Genomic DNA, 27937 nt, shown 5'->3' with positions numbered 1-27937 from the left:
AGGACATCTTGATTTTCATCGGAGAAGTGTTGAAGGGTATGGAGTTATGCGACCCCCTGAGCTAAGGAGATAAGTAAGTATACAATCTTTACATGACATCTGCATGCAGCCCTGTATAGGGAAGCTTTAAAAAATGTTTTACTATGTTTTTATATATGTTGGAAGCCGCCCAGAGTGGCTGGGGCAACTCAGTCAGACAGGTGTGGTATCAATGATGATGAGGTTGTTGTTGTTGTTGTTGTTGTTGTTGTTGTTGATGATGATGATGATGATGATAATAATAATAATAATAATAATAATAAATTGGATGCCCCTATTTTCACTGGAGAAATGTTGGATATGGGATTCAGTTCTACATAGGGTGACTCCTATACCCCCAAGAGGAAATGCATTACCAATAGAGTTTCAAAAAGTGAAAATCTGGACACAAAAGTTGAGCTATGTTTTTTAGGAAATTCACCAAAAAGAACCAACACTTCTGACATGGGTTGCCCTACGCCTGGGTTTCCCCAGACATTTCTATCGATTTTTGGAAATTCCGACGCTATTTCTGACTGACGAATCCCAGATATGCCCTGGAAATTCTGGACGTATGGCAGCCCTAGTTACCAAGAAAGAGAACACATTTAAATTTGTGTGTGCTAATTTTCATTAATAGACTATGCAAATTTATAATTTAAACACTGTGGAGACAACTGTGACTCAGTGAGCTGCGTGCCTGCTCATTCTGCTGTCCAAGTGCTGAATGCTGATGAGCAATTTCAAGACCCCACCCTTCTCACGGTTCTTTATTTTAGCACAGAACGGTCGCCTGTGAAGAAGGGCACAGGCCATCCCCCCTTCAGCACAGGCAACTTTCACACATAACTGAACACAAAACAGCTACTACACTGAACATGTAAAGGAAATTTTATTAAACATGTCTACATAACATGAGTTGGAAGTTCATTTTAAAAGCACAGGGGAATGTTAAGACAAGTGGTCAAACTAGAAAGGTACTACCGAATTATAATTAAGTTTGTTTATTTATTTGGCCACTAAAAGACAGAACAGAATCTAGTAGTGCACCAGTGCTTCAGTTCTTCCTGCTCAGCAGGTCGAGCAGTAACCAATCTATGCTCCATGGAAACATGGGCAGAATAGTTCTGGCAATGTTTAAATAATCATCATCATAATAAATAGTTCACTTGGTGCAGGCAGTTATGTCTATGAAGGAAAACCTAATTGTGTACACAGTTTCTACATGTGTTACAGCCCCACAGTAGGAATCTACACCAAAATATTTATTAGAAGGAATTTGGTCCGTACTACGTCACGTTTTCCATAGGGTAAAAAATAAAGTCCATCTATAGACATTTAGCACCAGACTGACAGGCAGCCTGGCTAAAACCTGCAAAATGTCTATAAGAAAAAATGGATGGCTTAGATTTCTTGGTTACTTCATTAGAGTAATTACGAGCAAACTGTACAAGTACATGCAACACACAACCTGGCCTATGTGGAACTAACATACATTATTAAATAATCTCTTTTTGATTGTTTCTTTTTTCTCTCTCTCTTTTTTCTTTTCCTTTTTTTCTGTTTTTCTTTTCTTTTTATTACAAAAAACCCAAAAAAACGTGCATGCAGCTTTGAACAGTTCCAAATCATGCTGCTCTATTTTGTGAGATCACAAAATCAATGGCCCATAAAAGGAGAGAACTTCTCAATGCACCTGCACATCCTGCAGCTTTTTAGCACATTTTACAGAAAAAAACACAAGGTGGGGGGTTTCAAGACCAAGATAAAACCCAAATGAACGTTGTTGTTTTTTAACTGTACCTCCCCCCCTGCAAACCCCCCAAAGTAAGATATCTTTGTTTAAAAAAGTCAAGCATTGTGCTTGCATCAGTCTCAAAGAAATGTAAACTTAAATTCAATAAAAACATTAGTTAAGTGCAGAGTATCTCAACTGGAATTTCCAGTGGGAAAACTAACAACTCAGACCATGCTCTAACCAGGGCAGACAAGTGTATCAAAAGTGACACATGTATCAGAGAAGCCTGGATACAGCTGAAAAGTGTCAGATGCTCAACTCAATTCCTGGTCGACGTTTGGGAAGTTACACACTGGAACAGAAAGACTTTCCTCATTGGGTCCAGTAAGACGACCGCTTTACAAACATAATTGTCAATGTCAAAATGAAAAAAGCGCAGCTGCTTTTTTTTAATCAAGTCTTCAGCAATAGTTGCAGATGCAAATTTCCTTCATGCAAAGTATTAATGAAACATACAAAAACCATGATGTGTAATGCAAATATATTCACTTCCCCACCACCCCTCACAATGAAAAATTATGATAAAGTCCTTAGTAACAATAACATTAATAAAGCAAAACTGAACTAAAAGTTGGTTGGTTTTACCCTGGTTCTCCACACGTGTTAAGATGGTGGACAACCAGAATGAAAGGATAGTGGGGTTTTTGTTGGCATCGTACAATAACTCTGGAAGGTGAACACTTTCAGAGATGCTTACAGAGATGTGCTTCAGCCCTTTTTGGTTTGGTTTAGAAAAAGAAAGGAAGGGTCTCTGTTAGCATCATGAAGACTTTACAAAACTGGCAGGATAAATAACACAGCAAAACCAAGTGGAAATAACATATACAGAAAGAGAGCAAGGAGTTAACACTGTTTGTGGTTTCGGGGTGGGGGTGGGGATGGGGATGGGGATGGGGATTGTGGAGAGAACGAGCGGTTCCAGTTCAGTCTTAAAGGTCCCTCTTCATTATAATTATCATAAACCTCAGGGACATTTTGCTAGATGGATCGACTGTATTTTCGTACATTGATTTGTTCAGTAAATTGAAGCCAACCTCATAACAAACAGACATATTTTTTTTTTTTTTTGGATAAACTACTACAGGCAAAACTGAAGTGATGATTGTCTCTTTTCAAAAAATAAATAAATGCTCCTCATTGTTGTAAATAGCTTTGTTTCCCCCCATTGGTGATCCTGGGCGATAATGACTTTGTTGGAGAGCACCTGCTGTTGCGTCCACTAAGATCGAATGCAGGGAGGCCCAGTTGAGCTTTCCAGAGACGACTGGGAAGCCCTGCGAGTCAGAGGAGTCAACGTTGGGTCCACCAAAGAGGAAGGTGGAAATAATTTATACCAGCCTATTACCACACTGGACAAATCAAGTTCTTCCAGCAGGATCTGTGCTACTCCCATGAAACATTTGTGATCCATTCGGCCGTAGTCTCCCCAGACTATCACCTGCAAGTAAGGACAACAAACAAAATCAATACACCCAAATAAATGCACTTGTTGCATTCTCTCCAGTTCCAGGTAGTGAGATGTTCCAGGAGCAGCACTACCACGTTCTGTTTCACTTGGATTGGTGAGCACTAGGAACTCACATTATCATTGTGATGGTTTCTGTATTTACACATATACAGGTAGTCCACAGTAAGAGCAACTGCACTCCTTTAAACTGAAGGCATCATTGCTAATCCTGCATCTCGTCCCCAAACAAACCTCCAGCGATGCCACAGCTTCAGCCAACTCATAATAGAAGAAGAGCTTGGATTTGATATCCCACTTTATCACTACCCTAAAGAGTCTCAAAACAGCTAAAAATCACTTTTCCCTTCCTCCCCCACAACAAACAAACTGTGAAGTGAGTGAGGCTGAGAGACTTCAGAGAAGTGTGAGTAGCCCAAGGTCACCCAGCAGCTGCATGTGGAGGAGCAGGGAATTGAACCCAGTTCACCAGATTATGAGTCCACTGCTTTTAACCACTACACCACACCGTTTGCCTCTTTGTTTCTGCTCTCCTTAGCTGGAGGTGTGTCCCCCAAGTTCCAATGGGTTTCACATTCCAAAAGCTGGAGAGAGATTGGTAGCATTCAAGAGAAAAATCTCATGTCACTAATGAAACTTCAGCTGATCATCTCAGGGTATTAACATAACAAAGGATGGCCTTTCAGTAGCTGTAACAATATTCTCATGAAAACACTTGTGGAAAAGGGTATATTTTTCAGAGGGGAAACAGGAGTCAATTGGTAATATTATTGCAAGAGATGGTAAATTGAACAAAATCCTGGCTATGTCAGAGCATTTGAATTTCAGTTGCTTTCATACTATGAATGTTAATCGGAGGCTGAAATGAGCTGAAATAATTACTGACCTGAAGGACTTTGCCATGTGGACTTTCCTCAAAAACCAGTGTCTGTTGGTATAAAGGATCAAGGGTTTTCCTTGCAATCCTTGTCTTCTTCTTGGCTACACAAGCCCCATTTTCCAACAGATAAACTTTGACATATGGAGCTATGAAGTACAAGTAATATTGGTTTTTAATCATTTAAACTAATAAGAAAAACATAAAGAAAGAAACCCTGAAAGAAACATTACTGGTTTTTCTTTTAATAGCAAACAGAAGGGTGAGGGAAATGAAGAGAGGGCTTCTTTTTTGGGGGAGCAGAAAGCCATTTCCCCCCTTCTTTTTCTGATTTATAAATGCACAGGAACCCTTCCCTGAGCCATAACCCAGGAATGACCACAGAAACTGTCTTGGTAGAGGTTTCCCATTCCTTATTTGTTTGAAATGCGCAGTACTTAAAACAACAACAACACCACAATAAAAAATTGCAACTATTTATAGAAGAAGGAATATGTAGGTGAAGGTCTTCTTATGAGTGTTTATTGCATTAGCACAGAAGAACTGAGCTGAAAAATGAAATGTTTTCCCCAGAGAGGTGGCTGAAAATAGTAGTTTTCATTATCCCAGTGGTTCTGTTAGAGTTTTTGTGCTCCAAGCTAGGAAAATTACATCTTATTGACTTATCTAAAGTACCGCTGCACCAACTAAGAAACTCTTTTCTTGTTTGTTTTCTTTTAGTCCTGCAAACCTCTTAGTGATGCAGAGTCCAAAGACTTTACTGTAGTCACAATGCAATGTGAATTCTTTGAAATCTGCTCCTGCTTTCAGTTTCAAAGGCTTAAAAACCTAAAATCACTTAAAAACAAAACAAAACACAACCAATTGCATACATAAGAGTTTTAAAATGTCATGTGTAAAATTGATTTCAAATCTAATACAGATACCAACTGGAGGAAACAGTGGCAGAGGAAGCCGCTCGGGCTCCTGGGGCGGTGCACTCAGGGGCAGGGTGAGCTGCCCATAGGTGTGGGGTGCACTGTGGGGCCTCAGGAGTCTGCCTGCCTCCTCCCACTCAGCCACCCTACAGCTGGGGGGGGGGAGGCAGTGGGCGGACCGTTTGAGCAGTGCAGAGCCTGCACGTGCCCAAGCCATTGCATCTCTCCCAGGAGAGACGTGTGGCTCGGGCGCACTGCAGGCCCCACGGTGAGTGCCACCCAGCATTTTGTCACCCCCCTCAGTAGTGACACCCACACCCACCGCACGCCCCCTTCCTCCGCCCCGGGATGAAAACCTGCAAATAGAAGGTTTGTTGAAAGTGGAATGTCTACAACAGGAGCCAAAAAGACAAGCGAGATGGTGCCTGTTTGGTATGCAATGGGAAGGAATTCAAAAGGGTACGCTAAAGGCCTGATTCTGGCATTGTATGGAATGCACCTCCTGAAATGTTGGTATCTGTGGGGTGCCCTCTCCTGAAAAGCTGCTCATATAAGGAATGAAATACTCTTGTAGGTATTCAGGCCCCAAGCAGTAGACAACTTTATAAACCAGTACCGGCACCCTGAATTTACCCCAGTAGCTAATACGCAGCCAGAGTAATTCTTTCAGCAGTGGTGATGGCAATATTGTGACACAGTGAGCAGTTCAGCTACTGCATTTTGCATTCGCTGAAACTTCCTGGTCAACCTCAAGGGCAGTCCCACATAGAACGTATTGTACCAATTAAATATGAAGGTTATGAGTGCATAGATGACAGTGGCCAGGCTATTCAGGTCACAGCAGTCGAAGCTGGTAGAAGGCCCCTAAGTGACAAGAGGGCCACCCACTAGACCACAGCTTTCCAAACTTTTCATGTTGGTGACACATGTTTTAGACATGCATCATAACGCGACACAGGAATTCAATTTTACTAGTAAACCAGAGGTTAAACTAACCCCTTTCCAGCCCTGGGAGGAGAGCGGGGAGCGTTTGTGCGACACGCCAACACACTAACGTCTCGCAACACACAGTTTGGAAAGCTCTGCACTAGACTATGAACCTGCTCTTTCAGGGGGAGGACAATCCCATCCAAAGCAGGCAATGGACCATCTGGACTTGGGAGCTGCCACCCACAGTGTCTCCATCTTGCTAAGATACAGAGTCAGTTTGTGGCCCCTCACCGAGTCCAGGTCTTGTTGAGGGGCCCTTTCTTAATTAGATGTCATAGAGAAATAGAACTGGGTATCAGTAGCATAATTCCCATAAACTCCTTGTTGTCGCTGCCTCCATTTTTTTCTTGGATGTCACAAATATATGTCACATGGAACTTGTTTTTTAGGGAGCTGGTTATACAGGATTCACGTGACCTTTCCCAGCCACATGTACTCTGGGGCAAGCTGGGCTTACTCCCAGATGGTTGTTTATTATGGGATTAGTGCTCATGTATACAGGTTTTTTGCAGTATCCACATGACGTCACTGGCATCTAAATGCCAGACCAAATTTCCCTCCACTGAATCCAGATTTACCCTCTCTGTGGTGAGACTAATAAATTTATGATGATGATGATGATGATGATGCCAACAACCCATTTGTGATCTCTAAACAACAGATTTGAACCCTTAAGCCTATCCACCCATCCCAGTTTGGCTCTTGCTTCCCAGAATGTAAGGTGAGACCTGCAGCAGTACAAGGTATCTGTGCCGTATTGTAGCTGCTTTTACTTTTCAAGAAATGCCTATGGCTGACGAGGAAATATAACACAAGGATAAAAGTATATGCATTCCAGGCTATGAAAACCCTTACATCATCTGAACAAGCCAAATTACTGCACACTTTCACATCTCTTGTCCATCGCCATGTACAACTTTTCTTACCTGGGGTAGATTTAGAACCAGGCTTTTGTATCAGGCCTCGGGCTCTAATAACTTCTACTTCCAGCTGGCCTTTCTTATCCACCATTCCAATCTGAATATCACCTAAAAGAGAATCAGGTGTGTGAGAGTGTCTTATTAACTAGCAAAACAACAATCTTCTAATGACTCACAGAAGGGTAAATAAGCCTTACGCTCCCTCCTGAATTTTCACTGTTTGTTCCTATATTAAAATTTTCATCCTGGTCTTCCTATAATTTACCAGTTTATTGATAATGCTTCATTTTAGATTTTTTTCCCCCATTGCATTTTAAACTAAATAACCCAGTGGAATAACATCAGTGGATGATGTGTGGGACACCATTTAGGATAAAAAAAACAACAACCCTCTGTTTCTTGCTGCTCAAGTTACATACTGTTTTGTTTAGGAAACAAGGATTTTCTCTCTGGATTGTTATATTTAAGTGCCTTGGGTAACACTGCCCCCCATCCCATAGTAGAGCAGTTTTCCCAGGTCTTGTGCTGGCTAGTTAAAACATCTACAGTATCAGCTGGATTTTTTTAATTATCCTCTCCTATTAATACCCTGCTTCAGGAAAAAATAGGTAAAATCAGTTCATAGGAATGATTCTGCAACCGCATCCCATAAAATAGTACACATGGTATTTCTTCAGATCCAGTCTTTGGTGCTTACCAGGCATCAGCAGAGGGTATTACTGTATAGACCTTTCCCATCTAGATAAGAGGTAATATCTCAGATGTATCTCAGGTATAATAGAAGCCTTCTAAAATGTTTCTCTTTAAAGGGGGAAATGTCTGTGTTGGTTTTCTAGGTTAGAAACTTCAGTGAATAAAGGCATCAATGGGTGGAAATAAGACATCACCCAAGGAAGTCCCTTGATTTGTTTCCCTGCCTAAGCATTGGCTGAAAATCAGTAGGCTAAATGTGATCTCATATGTAATCTTATATTTGGTTTATAAGAAGTTATAAGCAGCCAAATAGACTTATATAACACACTTTATTTAGCTGGTTGATCAGAGTATATCTATTATTATTTTGATTGGAGTACAGTCGTACCTTGGAAGTAGATTGGAATCCATTCTGGAAGTCCGTTCGACTTCCAAAACATTTGGAAACCAAAGTGTGGCTTCTGCTTGGCTGCAGGAAGCTCCTGCAGCCAATCAGAAGTCGTGGAAGCCCCTTCGGACATTCGGCTTCCAAAAATAGTTCACAAACCTTTACTGTCACTTCTGGATTTGTGGCGTTCGAGAACTGTTCAAAAGCCAAGGTATGATTGTATATCTATCTGAATGAATGAGAGAGACCTGCTGAGTTTTAAAAGAACTCACATGAGGTAGTCTATTTAGTAAGACTCCCGTCAGAGGGAGCCCCTGCTCTGGGTGGCCCTACATTTGAATGAAAAGCAGGGGATTGCTAGAGATGGGGACTTTTCAGTGGTGATATTCTCATTGTAGAATACTCTGCCTGGGACACTGGCTGACACCTACTTTGATGGGCTTTAAGCACCAGGTGAGCACCATTTTGTTCTCTTTTAGTGGATGTTGGAATTAGAAGAGGAGGAGGAGGAGGAGGAGGAAGAGGAGGAGGAGGAGGAGGAGAAGGAGGAGTTTGGATTTGATATCCTGCTTTATCACTACCCAAAGGAGTCTCAAAGCGGCTAACATTCTCCTTTCCCTTCCTCCCCCACAACAAACACTCTGTTAGGTGAGTGGGGCTGAGAGACGTTTTATTCCTCTATGTAAGTCGGTTTATTTCTGTTTCCCTGCTTAATCACAATTTTAAGGTGAAAGGGGTGGACCCAGAGATTCCTTGAGTGGCATTTGGCTGATGGAAATGGGTAAGGAGGGAAGGTAATTTTTGCCGATTTCCCTTTCTCTCTGCACTCTCTAAGAAAGGAGCCCCTTGTGTTCCCTAAAAATCTCCTCTGGACGGCTGGGGGATCCTCTGCATGAGAGGTTCTGGGGGATGGTGGAAAGAGGGAACTGGCAAAATTTCCACCTTTTATTACCAAAAATCACAGGCTCAAAGGTCCTTCTGTTTGTGGAAGTGCAACTCTGGATCCAAGCCATGTTAAGAAGAAGGGGAAAAATGTTTTTTGTGTTCATCAGCTTGAAAACTTGCTGAAGGATGAAATAAAAATGTTTGAAATGGATTAGATATAAAAAGAAATGAAGGAGAAAGTGAAACCTAGAATGGCTGAACAAGCTGGACAAGCAGTCTGTGACAGAGTGATAAAAGGAACTCAAAACAGCAGTATCAGTTTGAATAAAGAAGAGTTTGAAGAGTTTGGATTTGATATCCCGCTTTATCACTACCCTAAGGAGTCTCAAAGCGGCTAACATTCTCCTTTCCCTTCCTCCCCCACAACAAACACTCTGTGAGGTGAGTGGGGCTGAGAGACTTCAAAGAAGTGTGACTAGCCCAAGGTCACCCAGCAGCTGCATGTGGAGGAGTGGGGAATCAAACCCGGTTCACCAGATTATGAGTCTACCGCTCTTAACCACTACACCACACTGGCTCATCAATAAAGTATTGATGTGGTCCCTTCTATGTAATTAGGTGGTATTCCAGGGTCAAAACTTCAAGAATATAACCCACTATGCTTAATGCAGATGACAAAGCACACAGTAACATACTGAGGTAAAGTCAGCCTACCCCAGGTCTCTCAAATGCTAATGTTTGGTATTCTTTAGGAAAGAGGTATCATTGTTCCCTCACAGTATGATGGCAGTCATTTAGCAGATAATGAAGAGGTGAAACTGGGACAGGTTTTTAAACTGTTTCACTAGATTTGGATGTAATAAAAATATTTACATGCAAACTCTTTCCCCTTAACAGTATCTTTGTTATTTTATCTTTCTCATTAGTCCGTGCTAGTATGGCCAGTGGTCAGGGTGGATGGGCTCCCTTCCAACTCTACAATTCTATGATTCCATGTGGATGTTGTGAAATTATGCGCACTTGGTATGTACTGAATCCACCTTAAACTGATGTGTGTTTACACCTTATTTTTATTTATTCAGAAAGATTTATAAACCATTTAATCAAAGAGCTCGCTAAGTGGTGTATATTCTTATGAACAAAAAACAAAGCTGATCTTACCCATGGCAGGAGTGGCTAAAGTTTGTCGACCTACTAGCTGCGCAGGTCCAAGTCCATCAAGGAAATCACTGAATTGACTGTCAGCACCGAGTCGGACTCCAGGAAATATTAGGCTGTGGAAAGACAAGCATAGAAGAACAACAACAGATTTTTGTGACTTATTATTTTGACACAGTCCTGCTTTACCAAACACACATCCCAGAAGAATATGTAACTGACAAATTAAATGAGAAACAAAATCACACACATGCAATATTCTTGAACCTTGAACTTATTAATTTTATCAGTTCCTCAGAAGAAAGTCATGATATTGGTACAGAACTTAGTGGCAAGGAGTACCAGCACATTCCTTTCCAGCTGAAGCTAAAATGTTTAGCTGGATGCAGTGCATTCTGGGTCTACACAACTATAAAAAATGGACGGTCTCTTACTAGAAATAAATAAGTGTTGCCACCATTTTGTTCCCTTCTGATCTATCTGAGCATTACTGCTGCTAACTCTACTTTCCTTTCCTCTCCCCTCCCCCATTACCTTTTCAACAACTTGCCTATCCCTGCCTCAACCTCTTGGTTGCAGCCTCAACAGTAGAAGGCCTGCTCAATGACTGACCACTTGGTACCCTCTAGCAGAGACCTGCCGCCAGCAAAGATGTTTGCCCAATGGGTGGCAGGAATGGCCCTGGTTACAGCAAGCATCCACTTACTTTCCTTCTGAGCTGTAACTGTTGATGCTGCCGTCAGTCGATTCCCGACTTGGCTGCCGGACCATACGGCTTCTCATTTCTGCTGCCATACCAGTTTCTGTGCTTCTCTGTATCGTGCTTTTTAGCTTCTTGCTGCCCGTCTCTAAAAGAAAACAGGACAACAGTAGTAGCAGCAGTAGTAACAAGTTGGAAGTAGCAAAATGTTGTGATCATTCACATCACTGTGGCTGGACTGAAGCTGAAATTCTATGCACTTACCTGGGAATAAGTTCCACTGAATTGAATATAACTTATATAAGTCAATAACCTAGACCGTTTCAATCTGTGTCCCACTGAACTCTGGGGCTCCTTGGAAGTTTATCTGAGATCCCTCAATCCCTCAGTTCAGTAGTGGTCAGCAAGCTTTCCTTAAAAAATTGCTTGCCCACCAGTACTAATCTTGACCTAAAAAGCATGACCACGGTGTTGTGTATGGTAAAAGATACTCTCTCTATTTTGTGGTACAACTGTGATGCCCAACAGGCAGTCAGTGCCCCGCATGAATAATATGATACATACCCGGGAATTTTGGCAATGCACAGGAGTTGCATAAGCTATAGTGGAAACCATGATGCACGTAATATTTCTAGAAGATAGAAAGCTTGAAAACGATTGGCTGAAATTAATTTCATCAATGTTCCTAAACATTCATATTCTATCCCCACCCCCAGCTGGTATCTATGTTGCTCAGTGGCAAGCTTGCTGGTAGGCTATCATATTCTACCACGAATCATTGCTACATGAAGGAGGAGCCTCCACTGGAGTCCACTTCAAGGCAGCAGGCACAGGAGATGTTCAGCATCCAGCATACATCCACCTGCCTGCTCTGCATCGCTCTCTCTTTGTTCCCCACTCCCAGTAAGGGTTATGCCCTGCATGGGTTTCTGGTGATGGGTGTTGCCATCTCAGCATGGGAGAAGGGAAAGAGATCTTCCTCTGTACTGGTAATGATTCCCTTGAATCTGATCAGCAGCAGAACACAAGACGAGATCACAGGTTAGCTGAACACCTAAACAGGTGTTTTTCTTCTTTCAGTTGAAAACTTAACAACAAAAAGCAAATATAAACACCAGAAAACATATGTGCTTAACATGCATTTCCACAAATGAAGGGATAACAACAGGTAAATAGATTATTCTTCTTTTTTTTTTGCAAATCATTTTTTTTTTCTTTTGATGACAGGCATGTGAAAAGGGTATTCCAGAATAAGTGATAAAATGTCTCCCCATCTGAGCATGTCACTGGCAATGTAGATGTAATTTCATGTATACCTGCAGCAAATATTCACTCTGTTCATTTGGGTTCCATCGGCTTTCAAAGAGAACTTTAATGTGTCAAGTTACAAATCTAGCTGTATGGCAGGTTTGTCACAATTTGTTGTAAAGCATCTGCTAAGTATAGGTTAATCCTCTTCATGAACTCTGGCTGCAAATATTCCTCCATCAATACTTGCTATTGATCTTGACAGTTTTAAGATAAAATCCCTGTTACTAAAGTTAGAATGCCATCTATTATATATAATTTGCTGATCTTAAAAATTCTAAACAAAATAATTATTTTACAAGTACAATAAAATACTAACAGAAAAAAAAATCAGTTATTGTGTCAATAAGCCCCCATCTACCCTGATACTTCATTTGTTTCTCCTAGTTTCCTTAAAGCAAACAAGGCTGTTCTGTAAGTCACAAAAAGGGTAGGGGTCTTCCAGTAAGAAGCACATAATCTCTGGGTTAGAACAGGTCGGTGATTTAAGCAAGAGTTTTCTCCTTAGCCTGTCAAACAAGGAATGTTTCAGAACATAATTATATTCTCTGTTTGATTCAGATTACAGAGTTTTTTGGGATACAGGAACCCATTTAAATCTGCCATATAACATGGCAGATGGCATAGTCTGTAGGTGTTCTTCAGCGAAGGAAGGAATTGCAAGCCTTCAAGATATTTGGGTCTCTGGTGGTCATTTTAAAAGGGCAACACCAGCAGGAAATGGTTGATTGTTGCAGCAATGTCATATCACCTCCTGCCTGACCTCCAGAAAGCCTGTATCTTAGCTTTTTACCTAGGCAGTCCCCAAATACTTTGGGCAAATTATATACTTGTAAAGGGTTATGAATCATACCATCACAATTTTCCATATGACTTGAAGACAAGTATACCTTTTTTACTGGCCACATATTTGACATCTTGTACATTCATTTATGGACTCTAAACAATAAAAACAGATATCCTTGCTTTAATTGAGGGCCAACCTACCCCAATCCAACAGGTGCTGAAGTAAATCCTAATTATTATGTTTGCAGATGTTTATTCAGTTCTGTTTCCAGCACTCTAATGCATGTCTCATTATCTTCTCATATCTCTATACAAAAACATTACCCAGCACATCACAATCCGCTGTTTCTATGAATGCAATGCTGTGCCCCAATGTCTTTGTGGTGACCATATTATTGTTGTGAAATGCTATAACTGCTTCAAAGAGCTGAAAGCAACTTGAGATGTGCTTTTAATCTCAGTACTTCCATATGCCAGTAAAATTGTAAATACAAGAGTCTAAAAGAAACTACAACTATATCCATAAATTTTATACACACACACACACACACAGAGAGAGAGAGAGAGAGAGAGAGAGAGAGAGAGAGAGAGAGAGATGATAGATAGATAGATAGATAGATAGATAGATAGATGATAGATATAATTTGCAGATATAATCCATCTATGTATGTAGAATTCAGAACTTAAATGAGATTATGGCTAAACAAAATTTTTCTCCTAAGCCTCTAATTTTACCAGTATTTCACCAACAAACTACATGATGTTCACAATGTTATTCTAGTTTTTTGAAGCAGCATTATTTCATTTGAATAAACTTAAGCCCTTCAGTTCCCTGTAAATGGTTAATCACTGGATTGTATGGGCTATCAAATGAATAATCCGCCTATGAATTATTTCAGTGTACACACACAATGGCATAGATGGGGGAAAGGCTGACACACATACATGGATGATCAGGCACAAAACACTAAGAATCACAGGTGGGGAGAGTGCCAGTGCAATCTGATTCTGCTTCCTTTCCATTGGCATCTGGTTAGCCACAGTGAGAACAGGATGCTGGACTAGATAGGCTTTTGTTCTGATCCAGGTGGGTTCTTTTGATGTTCTAAAGTGGCACAGTTGTCAAGACTGATCAATATTCTAGAAGTATAATATATTTTTTACTCTGATCAATTACTACTACTTCTTAAAAACAATCAAATCTATGAATAATTGTGATAATCTCATTCAACAATATTGAATGTGAAAGTTGTTACATTATTATATGACTATTAAATTAGCAAATGTAATAACACACCTGGAAAGCAGGAACACTAATCGTGTCCCGGGCATCTTGAGCTCCCACCTCTGCCCCGGCATCTTAAAAATATTCCTGGGATCAGCATGCATACACACACTGCGCAGCCAGTCAGGTCCTACCAGTGGGTCACCAGAATTGGGACTCGCCATTGAGTCTTAATTAAGGGTTAGGTCCCTTTAATAAACAATGAGGATCACTGGTGCCAAAGAACTTTCATGGATGCAAGTAAAAGCTATGAACATGGAAGACACATTGAAGAAGAAATTAGAAAAGTATGCATCTCTAAAAGAAAAGGATGAAATGGCTCCCAAGCACATTCTCCCATGGCAATTTTTCATGGTACTCAGATGTTAGACACGTTACAATTAACAGTTGCATAAGAGATGATTTCAGATGAATGGTGCCATTTGTGTATGTTCAGGAAGTATTGCAAAAAGAGACGTTTCTGTCTAAATTAAAATCACCCCGCTGCAATATGTATAGGTTGGTGGTCCACATATATATTAAGTTTCACAGTAGGGTTGTGTAAGCATTTTTTGGCTATACAATCATGCCTTTTAGTAGAAAAATTATCATGCAAGACAAACTGAATATTACTCTCTTGAGCAGTGCAAACTGATGTAGAAACCAACCTCCAAGTGAAACACCACCTTTTAAAAAGTCAAGCATAGTGATAATCGCTCTGTTCCCAAAATGTTTGTTTTAAAGTAATTTCAAAGTGAAAGAGATGCCAGTATTTGTGGGTCAATACTTATATAAAGCATAATAAAAACACTGTGAAACAAATGACCAGTAATTGTAGAACAAAAAGTTGCCATCATGATTCTGAAGGTTGATTCATAAAGCAGATTTTTTTAAAAGAAGCTGAAAATGTTTTCTTTTTTACATATTGCATGTTGCTATTTCATATACAAAGAGACACGTTGTTCACCTAATTTTCAAAATGATATACTGAATATTATATCACTTAGAATGACATATGTTACGCTCTTCAATCTACTGAACATTTACAACTAAAAACAAGAGTGAAATTGCCTATGATCAGGCTGTGGCTAATTCAGCGCGGAATGTGAGCATTTCATAGGAAGTTTTCAGAACCTTGAGCTGCTTAACGATTTCGTCTTCACATTAAAAACATACTTTGAGAGAGATACCCAAGTCCTTGCTACATTTGTATATTCAAACACACATTGCAGATCAATTCCATCAATACACACAGAACACAAAACTTAAAATGCAGCATGTTTGTGTAGCTTGCAGATCTGCCTGCAGAACATCCATTGCCCTGCTGTGCATCTGTAGATGAGGTGGGAAGTGTGGAGTTCAGTCTTTTCTTCTTCCCTTCCATTTACTTCAGTAGGAAGGAGTTAAATAACCAGTCCCAAGGCTGGCACAGAGCTGTTCTGTTTCTGTGGGTGTGTTGGGGAAGTGAAGAGGCTTTAGGTTTGGCTTCATCCATACCTGCCCCTACACACCCTGTTTCCCTCTGAGCCACTGGTGGTACATCTATGCTTTCTACTGGTACACCGAGGCTTTTCTGATGGGTTAAGCAGCACCTCACTAGCATACCTCCATCTCTGCTGGTGTAGATGTTCTACCCCACTGCCAATGCTAGTAAATACCAGTTGCTTGGACTCACAAGTGGCAAGTTTGCTGCTGCTGCTGCACTCAGGCCCCTCTTGTTTCCATGGACACTGAGTTGATCACTGTGAGAACAGGATGCCGGGCTAGAGGGACCTTTGACTTTGTCTACCAGGGTTGTTCTTATGTTCTTAAGGTACACAGCCATCTTTACAGCCGGGTTAGGTTTCCTCCCTTAGGCTATAATCTGCAGTTAACTGGTCTTTTTTTCCGGAGCAAACATGAATGGAATTGCATTGTTAGGTTTGCTGCAACAAAAAAGCCATCTTGTGTGTTCATTGGCCTCAAATGAGCCCAGGTAAATTAAGCTTCAAAAACTGTTTCAGTTCTTGACAGTGTGGAGAGAATGACTCCTGGTTCTCCTACCTAGCAGCATTAACTGCACTGTGCTTTGTGAGTCGTCCCCTTACATGGCTGCTTCCAACATGCTCTCTCCTTCCTCTTGAAGAAGAAGAAGAGTTTGGATTTGATATCCTGCTTTATCACTACCCTAAGGAGTCTCAAAGCGGCTAACATTCTCCTTTCCCTTCTTCCCCCACAACAAACACTCTTGTGAGGTGAGTGGGGCTGAGAGACTTCAGAGAAGTGTGACTAGCCCAAGGTCACCCAGCAGCTGCATGTGGAGGAGCGGAGACACGAACCCGGTTCACCAGATTACGAGTCCACCGCTCTTAACCACTACACCACACTGGCTTGCAAGTTCATCTGGTGGTTATTTCCTGCTTTCCAATGCACCTCATAGGCCACAACTGCTTCTAACTCTACTACAGTTGGCCCCGTTTTAAGGTCCCAGAGAACCCCCTTTTTTTAACAGTTTCATCCCCATCAGACTGCCATGACACATTTGTTTTCTAAGGCATCGTCCTTATTTTTCAACACACGAGGGGACTGGAAATGTGAAAGGTGCCTTTTCATTACTGCAATCCTTTTGAACTGCAGTCCTCCTTAAGTGGGAGGCAAAATAACACGGTGTGGAAGAGGAATGCGGACAGGTGTGTGGTATGGAAATGAGCAAGACCTGGGGAAGTGGGGGTGAGCAGCAGAGAAATGCAACAGAGATGTTTCAGGAGGGAAGGTGTAGGTGCCAAATAGTGTGATCTGTAGAGAAATGTAAATAAATGGAACTTTATGAATTGGTAGCCCAATTCTCCATTTTGTAGAAGCTTGAATCAGCAGCTGTAATGGAAGAGGAAAACATACCGGAATGTCTGAACACCCACCCACTCTGTCTGCCTGAACAGAGGTTATGGGCAGGAAAGAGGGCTTAACTGATGCCATCCCTCACATTTTTCTTTGAAGCAAAATATAGCAGGATTCTTCACTCTGCCTAACTCTATGGAGTAGTCCCTGTGGACCTCTGTGAATGTGGCCATGGAACAACAAGAAGCATTTCGCTGTTCTGAGGGCTTGAAAAATATATCTGGTCAATTTAGACAGAGGTAATTAAGATGGCACCCCTAAGCTGTTGTAAAAGAGAGGTGTAAATATTCTGCAGGCATTCTCATTCTCTCTCTCTCTCTCCCTGCCGCCCCTTAAGAGAAAAGGGAACAGAAGGAAAGCTAAAGAGCGAGTGACTTTTGTGCAGCGATGTAAAGACTGTCTGGCTATAAACTGTTACGATGCCTTTTCCCAGATAATTTCCAGAACGAAACTAGCACATGTTAATATTATGAAATTGGAAATGCGCCAACTATAGTTGCCAGTGAGTATTATAGGGAACTATGGTACTAGAATGGCATAGAAATAAATCAACGCATGGCTTTTTTGTTAGAGAGAGCAATAAGTAAACTAAATTGAAATAGCTGCTTCATATACGTCAAAAGGCCATACACTACACACTCCCCCCTTGTGTAAATCTATGGTATCTCAATAGTAACTCTTCTCCTTTACCATACTGATGTATGAAGTGGGTCAAAAACAAATGACTACTGAAAGTACACTCTTGCACAAAGATGCAGTGGTATTACTGGTTGCCCAGAAAGGCATGTTTCAATTTTTGGGGAAACATAGACTAAAGACATGCTTACAATGTCTTGGGAACATAGACTAAAGACATGCTTACAAACATAGGGAACATAGACTAAAGACATGCTTACAAAGAAATTGTACCATATGCTTCACTCAAGGTTTCTTCACATACATGGTAAAGAATAATGACATCAAGTGGGGAGAAGAAACCGATGAAACAGAAATGCAGTTATAGCCTAAGTATTGTTTTAATGCCTCTGAAAAACTTGCATTCATTTTTTGCAAAGCAGGAAATGCAACATATACAATCGCCATCTACGTGTATCAGCCATCCAAAAATTAGTTTCATCGGTTATCATACCTTTCTATGTGATTCTAACTTTGATCTATTTTAGTTTACCTGATCCCCTGTCACAAGATTCGATGACTTTACTAACTCCGTTAGTTTACCATGTCTGTGGCTTGAGATCAACACAGCACACGAATCCTGTTTTCAACTTACTGTACGTTTGAGAAGCGGCAGGGTTGTATATAACATAACTTTTGAAATATTCCAAAGCAAAATGAATGAATACAGACTTACCTCTTAGGCATAAGCAAAGTTAAATCCTAGCTATATTAGGAAGCCCTCAGCAGGAATTAAAACATGAGCTTTTGTTTAAGCAACTGAGTGGTAAATAATGTCTGGACTTCCTGCACAGTCTTTTGCTTAAACAGAAAAGAACACTTGGCATGAAGAACTGTCAGGATGGAATGATCCTGCGTAAAGACACAAGTCTTCACACACACACACACACACACACACACACACACACACACACCTCTATACTTTTTCATTAAGACTTTGGTCTCAGGATTCATTGCCCATCATTTTTTAAATATATTTTTTTCATCCATAGAGTCAAGAAAAGCAGCAAACATTAACTTTAGCACACTATTCCCAAGACACTGAAAATGTTCACTATCGAATAGCTCCAGGACAGATATGAGTGATGTGCAGATTAAAAATGAGTACATGGTCTCCTCTACCCATTTGACTTTCTGCTGCTGATCATCTCAATTATTTCATGTGAAAGTGGCCTCTAAGCCACTGGCAGCTGCCACTCACTCTGATGGGCAGCATCAGCGTTAAAGGTCTCAAGCCCTGGCATCTCCAGGTAGTTCTGGAAAACATAACCCTCTGAAGCCCTAAAGAGTTGATTCCTGTCAGTTTACACAATAATGATGGGCCAATGGTCTAGTTGTATCAAGCATCTGCATATAATCCTGTGCTCTAAAAGCAGTCATGGATATCTTATCTTACATCCAGGTGGAAAGTTCAGTTTTACTGGAACTCTTGACCTAACAACAGGCCATATATCAGATGACAGCTATTTCCCCAAGTTCACTCAGTGCTGGGAGCTGACCAGCTGAAATTTCATTGTGCCTTTCATTTCCAATTCTGCATTTTCACAATAATATCCATGTAATAATTCATAATATCCAATATTTTGAAATGTATTACCATTCAATTTCAGGCTACAATTCAGGATGCTTGTTTCTTTTAGCAGGTAATTGTAGTTCTAACTTAAAAGGGGGGTGGGAAGAGTCACTTGAGGATTGGGGATGAAATATTTTGCCCCAACTTGACAAAAACCTTGATAGTCATCCTGTCTGCAGAAAGCTTTGGGAAGAACGAGAACAGGATAACTACTCTCCATGCAAGTGCCAAATTGGTGTCTAAAGATGAATCCTGACAGAAGATTAATTGTCTGACTGAGACAGTGGTGTTCCAGCTGTTCTGGATAGTATTGCACTCTTTGCTAAAGGATCAGGTTCACAACCTGGGAGTGCTAATTTCTCACTGGCCCAAGTAGCCTCTGAGGTGTGAAGCTTATTCCACTATGCAAGGCTAGTACATCCAAGGTTAGCCTTCCTCGTTAGAGATCGTGGGAACCAATTTTCCATGCCCTGGTACCCTCCAGATTAATTACTACCTCTGAATTATGTGAGTGGCTGCCTTTCAAAGTATACCGGAAACTACTGCTAATCTAGATTATCAGATGCTGGGCTACAGCTAGCTGGGAAAGTCCCTAGGAAAAACATCTTGCCTGCCTTGAAATTGCTTCACAGTCCATTTCAAAGCACAATTCAAAGTGCTGTTGCTTACCTTTAAAGCCCCAAATGGCTTGAGACTTGAACACCTGAAAGCACCACAAAGACTTGCCCATGCATAAAGATCAGAGGCCCTTTTCTAGGTGCCGGTGTTGGTAGAAAGTGGTGAGAGGTCAGGCTTTAAAATATTCTCCCTATATAATTCCCAACATCATTAGCCAATTAGAAATGCTTTCTGAAAAACCACATAGCCAGACCAGCTTCACTTGGCATTGTTTTACAAAGTGGAAGCCATCACTACAGCTCCATGAAGTCACAGTTCTCATATCTCTATTTATTTTTTATTTCTATGTTTATTTGTTACACTCATAATATTTACTGCATTCTGTATATGCTTATATCCATTTTGTATATTCATATTCTATATAGATGGCATCTGTATGCCACCACCTAAGATAAAAGTTCTCTGGGTGGTTTATGATAATTTAAAAAAAATAAAAAACCTGAAATACAAAATTTAAAATAAAAAGAGTGTGTTTGTGTTTGTGTGTGTGTGTGTGTGTGTGTAGACTACATAAATACAACAAACTCTATACCATTTTTTTATTTTTTAAAAATGGAGGCCCAGATTTCCTATTTAAAGGGTTCGGGTCACCAGAAAGGTTCTCACCTGCTACTGAAACTGACACCAGGCAAGCCTCCCTGGGAAGGCTATTCCATAAATGTGGTGCCACTACCGAAAAGGCTGCCTCTCCTTGGAGGTTGTCCACCCACTTGACTTCATTCAGTGGTTGCACTCAAAGCAGGGTCTTGAGTAGGTACATAAGGTAGAAGGCAGTCTTTCAGGATGCCTCATTCCAAACCACTCAGGGATTTAAAGGTGGCAGCCAGCACCTTAAATTGCCCCCTCCCCATAGAATGGGAGCAAGGCACAGAACCACCTCTACTAGCAGTATGCTGATTATTTATCAAAGCTGGCTTGGGGTGAAATAAATGAAACTGCAGTATTCAACGAGAAACTACCTCTTGAATCACGTGACCACCGATTCGAAAACCAGCAATGGGAGCCCACGGGAGCCACAGTAAACAGTAATCTCTACCCATCCTATTTCTGAAACAAGTATGGTGCTCCAGAGGAATTAAATAAGAGAGCGTTCATTGGGCAGTGGGGAATACATGTGATCTTTTAGAGGAATTTTTTTTCCTGTAGCAGTTGACTGAAAACACAATGGAGTAGAGTCTTGCAGTGCTATTTTTAAAGTGCCTCTCAGCCTCCGCCTCCTCCCGCAGCCCAAGAGAATTGCATAATGATGCTAACCCTGGAGGGCCGCTTATGGCTTTGCAGTCCCAAGTGGCTCTTGCTCTCGGTAACCTCTTTAGACCAAGTGTCGTTTTATGGATGTTACATAACCCCAGCTGCTCCACAAGTAAAAAATAGCAAGGCTGGGAGAAAACAGAGAGAGAGCACATGGTTCAGCCAAAGCTAAGCACTTAAACAAAACAAAACAAAACAGGTGCTTAACTTTCCTCCATTGCGATGAGCAGGATTTAAAGGTATTTCCATTTGTTTGGCTAATGCGTACATATGGAAACCATCCTTTCTCTAAAAGGCTTTGCACTCGTCCAAACTGGGAGTTTTTTTTGTGGGTGTGTTCTGCAACGTATCATTGACACAATAATAATAATAGCACATTAGCGGTGGATTTACAATGCATTATCCACACATCATTCTGCTTTATCAGTTGCTCTGCAATGTTTTCCCCACTGCCCTTGCACTATTGCCATCTGGAGGAACACTACTGCACTATAGCACGTAGCAAAACCGGGACAAAAAAACAATCTAAAACATTTGTAATATAAAAGGCTACCGAACTATTGCAGGAAGTTAAGACCGGCCTCCATTGGACTCAAAGCAGTAGGACTGCTCTGAAACATTGAGGTCCAAGCAGTATTGAAAGCAGAATCATGTGTCACTGCCCCCATACACTGACGCAGTGGTAGAGGAAGAGGGGTGCGGGCCGCCCCGGGTGTCATCACTGAGGGAGGGGGATGACAAAATGACAAAAATATGAGTGTTTTTTTTAAAAATTGGGCTCACGTAACTTTTTAGTTCAGTCAAGAAACGTAATGAAACATGGCTGGCACTGGGCACCACACCGCAGGGCCGGGCACTTACCATGGGGCCTGCAGTGTGCCTGAGCCACGCATCTGTCTTGGAAGTGATGTGGTGACTTGAGTGCCTGCAGGCTCCACGCTGCCTGAAACGGCAGCATGGGACTTGCGCCTGCCCTCCGCCTCTCCCATAGCCACCCTACAGCTGAGGGGGAGGCGGCGGAGATGCTGTACGCAGCGCCCCCCGCCCCCATGAGCGGCTCGCTCCACCCCCGGCTGCAGGATGCATGCTGCACCCAGCACCCGAGCGGCTAGCACAAATCACTAGGAATGCACAATACAAAGAACGTTTTTAGGGGCCTGTTGTGCATTTCAGCCTCATATGCTTGGATTAATTCAGGGACAAGAGGGATGTCAGAAATACTGGGCCCCATCCCTGTTTTTTCTTTCCTTTTAATGCCGTAGCAGGAGCTGGGAGGGGAGGCAGTGGCCAATGGGAGGCAGTGTGTTTCTCCCTTCAAATGTTCCCCTGAGCAGTTTTCAATGTTTTCTCCCCAGCCAGACTCTGAAACCAGAAGTGAACCTAGCAGGAAGAAAGTGGCCAAGGGTAGAGGGAAACATTTGCAGGAGAAACCTGAGGACTGCAGTAGGACCAAAGTCCCCTCCCCTCTCACCATATGTTTGCTGGGATAAGACTTACTTTGGCCTGTTGGAGCTTCCTAGCTGTGGCATGTCCCCATGCTACTCCGATACAGGAAGGATGAAAGAACCAAGAGGATGGGTTTCCTACCACATGAACACCACCCAACTGCCAATACAACTACACCTGAGAACCCAGCCCTTAGGTCCCTTCCCTCCTGGACAGATCTGCCTGGCATGCTGAGATTGGGGTGTGCTTTCTCATTAAGAGTCACTCATCCACCTGAAGGTGCTTCATCAACAACTTGTACCTGGCTGACGGTCCTCAAAAAGTACAAGTTACTTGCAGTCCCCCAAAAGTAAAGCACGCTACCTCCAGAATGGTTTTCCAACCAAAGACAAGGAACCCACTGGAGGGCAAGGGGAGTGGCAGAGAAGGGGAGAATACAGAGGGCTAAGGATAAGCTGTTTGCTTTTTCTGCCTTACCCTCTTCCCGCACCATAAATCCATGTACGTACACATGAACACACACACACACACAAAAACATTATGCAGTATTTTAAAAATTGGCAAGTTGTTAAAATTGTACCATATGTGTGCCATTACACCAAGAACGGGCACATTTCAACACAGCACTGGCCCTGTGTCCCAAAGCAACTGAGTTGCAGCCTGAAAATGTAAGGCTCACCTGACGTAATTTATTTGTGAACCTGTTGCAATAAATTCCATTATTTAATGCTGCTGCTTCACATAAACAGCATACTTGCATTAGGGCCTGAGGGGTCATAGCCAAGTTATTGATTGAAGTCAAAATAACCAAATTTATCCCCCACTCAAAAACACTGCCAGTTATCCAGCTCCCTCCTTGTTCAGTGTTATTAATTTTTCCTCTGCTCCCTGTCTCTAGCTATAAATATTTCTAGACTCCTGCATTAAATAGGCATAAGGGGGGGAAATTGCTCCACATCGTCTCGTCTTTGCAACCAACAGACACCTGCAATGATCTTTTAGGAATATTTTTAACAGCATATGGGTTTACTTCCTCATGCATGCACACTTTATGTAATTCCCAAGATCCTAGCTGTCACTCTAAAAATACCAGCCTGAAACCAGCGTTGCTTCCTTTTCAAAGAACAGTTGACTGAGAAAGGTATTCGTAAGCAGCTTCCAGCACTGACTACACCTGGGTAGCATGTTTCCAGGTCTTATGTGGTGAAAAAGAAGAGTCCGAATGAATGTCAGGAGTTCCCAGAGAAATCAGTGGGGGGCCCTGTGCTTATATGTTGGATTTGATTACATTCAAGGGTTGTATTTTGGCATTGTTGTACTTGTGGTCTCAGGAAAGTCAACTCCTCAGTTTGATAACATTTGAAGATCCAGACATTGGCCAGGATACAAAGAATTCAGCATTCATGTGCATACATTGGGAACCCCCAAGTCCCATTCTTTAAGTAGCAGCTGCTTGCATAAACCAATCCCCAAACTCAGGAAAGTGTTTATCAAATTCATTGAATGAAGTGTGAGGAGTCGCTGTTGGGGAAAAGAAATATGAGAAGTCCTTTTGGGTGCATGCAAGCCACTTCTCACACTTACTGTCCTGAGCAAAGAAAGGCAACATGGTCTGGGAATGCCAGTAGAAGACTTGCTTCAGTGGACTGAGTGCCCCATTCTTCTTCTGGATTAATAACTATTCATGCCAGATGCCTATATTTTCTGAGAGAGAGTCAAGGCAGCAGTATTTTAAATTGCAGTTAGCACTCAAACTCTGTCAGTTATTTATAACAAGAAGGGGGTTTCCACGCATGCAGAAAAGACGGTCTGTTCTTTCAACATGTATGCAAAAATGCAAACCAAGTTTAAAATAATTTGGAATAGAAGAAACCTTCAAAAATACAGCTTGAGACAGAATCTTTAAAACCCTGCAGACAGTCTGTTTAAATCCCATTGAAGTAAATAGGATTTAAGCAATTCCACAGCAACATACAGGACTGCAACCTTACTTGTAGCAAAATCCAATTAATGTTACAGGGATTCATAAATATACTTGAGATGTGTTTTAGATCAAGTCCTTTCAGTTACTGAAGTAAATCCTTAAAATCCCCTAATCTTTTGCTCTAAATAATCCCTGGTCACATAATTAGTCCTGTTAAAAGGATTACAAGCATTCCGTGACATCCAGGTAACTGAAAAAAGCTAATTATTTTCAAATTCCTTCTAGTATTATCTGAGTGGTATTAGAATAAAACAGGACTGGACCCATTATTTAATATTAATTCACCATTCTAAAACCCCTGAGTGACGTGGCATGCTACATCTTCAGTAGCTGCAAATTCCTAAGCCCACAGAATGTACACATGAATTACATTCAAACCAAACACTGTACTGAAAGCTTCCATGTCACGTTCTAAATTCATTGGTTGGAAGGCAAGAAAACCACATGTACGAGAGAAGCAATCTCTTCCTCAAGAAGAATTCTGAAATAGGGCTGACTTGCAGAGGCAATTCATAAATCTATTACTTTAGGTGGCTCAAATATAGACTGGGCAAGGGCAGAAAAATCCGAACAGGTATTTTTCTCTGTAAGGCTCTGTAAGCACAAAGTTACTCGTTTCTGGTTCCTGTTTATGTGTTCTCCCTTTTTTTCTTTCTTTTACATAAACCATAGGAAACTGGGTTGAAACGGTGATCTCCAGGGATAGTTCTCCAGCCTTATAATACCAACAGCAAACTGTATCCACGATTTCTTCTTTTTTTGGAAAAAACAACACAGAGAGACCCACCAACAGAATTGCACCTGCGTTTGGGATCTGCCATTGGAAAGCCCTGCGCAGAATTTAAAAGCACTTCTGCCATTTGTAGCATCTTGTCCTCAAATGCTCAGCAGCGTTGCACTAAACGATGCTACGATCTGCTTGCTGCTCCCGAACAAGCTTCACAAGTTTGTGTTTAGTGCTGTCTTCCAGATATAGTCTCTGAAGGAAACAGTTTATTTCTCCCCTTGAGTGGAAGGGAACTGTTATCACTTTGTACTAAGATTCTGTTTTGTGATGAGAATTCCCCCCCCCCCCCCGCCCACCTACCCCAGACACGAAGATCCAAGAAAACAGTCAATCTAGTCTAAAGCTGTACTGGAAAGGAACTTTCCCTCTGAAATCACTTCAGGGCTGCAAACACACACCCACACCCACACACACACCCACACACCCACACACACCAATACCTCATTATGTACAAAGGGCAAAATAAGAGTTGTACAGCTTCACTGGGAATCGGTCTCTTATTTCACTGGAGAAACTATATGAAACATTACCTGGGTAAATGATCTTTCCATAGGAAATAGCACAAACACATTATTTATAATAAAGCTAACAGTATGACTTCTTAGAAGGAAAACTGGATGGTGCTTAGCTCATTTGCCTGTCTTATTTCCAACTCACTTACAGGCGAGCCCAGTGGGTTTCAACAGAACTTGCTTCCAAACATGTGTACCACTGCAGTTTTTCATTGTTATTAATGCAACGATAAACTGAAACGTGTACCAAAATCAGTTAAAGATGCATGAATTTTCTTGACACATATTATCTTGTTTCCAGTATCATACAATAGATTTTTTTTAATGCACACTACAACCTCTATTATTATAATAATTATAAAATGATACTGTATATAGTTTAAAACTTTGGTTGAACATGCATTCTTATACACATAAGTGTGCAGGTTAAAACAGCACTATGTCTTTATTCTTCGTATGCCAGCTTAGCATGGTGAGGGAATGTAGAAAGAGCAATGGAAATGGAAACATCTGCTTCAGAAACTAGGCTGCAAGCATGTGTGTCTGTATGTGTGTGTGTAAATATATATGGGGTCTCTAGAGATCCAAGTGCATAGGTTTTGGATTAGGGTAATAAGACATATGCAAGGGTACTACATCGTCTAAGGTGAGTCTCCAGTTTCCTCATTAGTAGTAGTATTTGAGAATACAAATATTGATGGCACTTTAATGTGAGACTTTCTCCTTTTGCAAGCTCAACATAACAGCCATTTTGCAAGATGAAGCCTGGCTCTGCCACTACAAATATTTGGGAACATGAATTCAGTGCCTTTCATCTCAGTCCTTAATTCAATACAGCAGAAATGTGGCTTACTTTGCTTGCAGGTTCAGATATGATCGTGTCTGGAAACGCTTATTTTTTGGACAGGCCACAGAAACATTCCTACTAACCTCTATCACCACAGTTAAGAAGACATTTCAAGACATAACCCATGTCCCAAATCATCTAGGAGTAATTCTGCAGTATCACTAAGTGTTCCAAATAAAATGACTCTTGGTATACCAAAACATTAACTCAGAAGTTTCTTATGACATCTATTGATTGGTAAAACACAGAATTTATCTGGCAGGTTTATTTGAAAATCACAGGTGCATAAGGCACTGCATAGTATTAAACAACTTTATTTCATTTAATCCTACTGATGCCAGGAAAGGGTGATGGAGTGGGTGGACTAGCACTTAAAAATGAAATGGGGAAAACAAAAAATTGATGACACAAATCAGAAACATCTGACATACCTGCAGATTGTGAGTATCTTGATCAAGAGATTGAACCACTGTTGTAAGTCTAACTGAGATCTACTCTTACATCAACTATTTGTAAAGCCATTTAAGGATGCCTGTTCTTGTCAGAATAAAGGGTAAGCCCCCTCACTGATTTTAACAGAACTTGTGAGCCAATATCTCCCTTCATTCCCTCTTTAGTAGCTCTGCTTTAGGCTATAGAGATTAGGCTTTTAAGATTTCTAAAGCAACAAGAAAGAACAGGGCCATTAAAAGCATGTAATGTAGCATCATGCTACACTCTAATTAACTCACTTCACTAAGCCTATTTTTCAGGGTTTTAAAGGGGGGGAATAAAGAAAGGAGTCAGCATTAGTTAATCTCAAAATCAATACCTTTCTTTTTCTGCTTTAACCCATTACAATATGATGCATTTAAAATTGTGTAGGTGTTGTGACTGGCTTCTTTCAGATCATGATTATAGATCGCAGGTGACAGAACCTAGTGTTGTGAGATTTATCCCATAACACAGGAGAAGCCAATATGGTGTTGCTGGCCAGGTGTAGTCCAATAACATCTTGGAGGGCACCACCTTGGCTGTCCCTGCTACTGTGTTTCTCTGATAGCACACACAAAAAGCCTTCCACACCTGGAAACAGTTTTTTCTTGACATCCAAACCCTAATCTCATTTCACATGTACACAGAGCCACGTTCTTACTGTCC

The 27937-nt window shown here is 41.3% G+C and overlaps 1 protein-coding gene and 1 long non-coding RNA gene across 51 annotated transcripts in view; one reads left to right on the top strand and one right to left on the bottom strand.

Annotated features, from left to right (window-relative positions):
- Positions 1-27937, top strand: LOC310704222. The gene is made up of 3 exons (XR_014524657.1): positions 1-73; positions 25324-25596; positions 26815-27937. It is a non-coding gene; the product is annotated as an uncharacterized lncRNA (long non-coding RNA).
- Positions 892-27937, bottom strand: part of RIMS1 (regulating synaptic membrane exocytosis 1) — a 230470-nt gene continuing 203424 nt past the window's right edge. For all 50 annotated transcript variants that reach the window (XM_083497272.1, XM_083497276.1, XM_083497316.1 and 47 more), the window contains 5 exons: positions 10816-10957; positions 10113-10225; positions 6992-7093; positions 4168-4307; positions 892-3254 (listed from right to left, as the gene is read on the bottom strand). In XM_083497272.1, coding sequence (XP_083353398.1) covers positions 3036-3254; positions 4168-4307; positions 6992-7093; positions 10113-10225; positions 10816-10957 — 716 coding nt within the window. In that variant the 3' untranslated portion in view covers positions 892-3035. The remainder of the gene's footprint in view (positions 3255-4167; positions 4308-6991; positions 7094-10112; positions 10226-10815; positions 10958-27937) is intronic.

The sequence above is a fragment of the Podarcis liolepis genome, assembly GCF_965112155.1.
Source record: "Podarcis liolepis genome assembly, chromosome: 3".
In the NCBI taxonomy this organism is placed as follows: Eukaryota; Metazoa; Chordata; class Lepidosauria; order Squamata; family Lacertidae; genus Podarcis; species Podarcis liolepis.
This window is presented reverse-complemented; position numbering and strand designations above follow the sequence as displayed.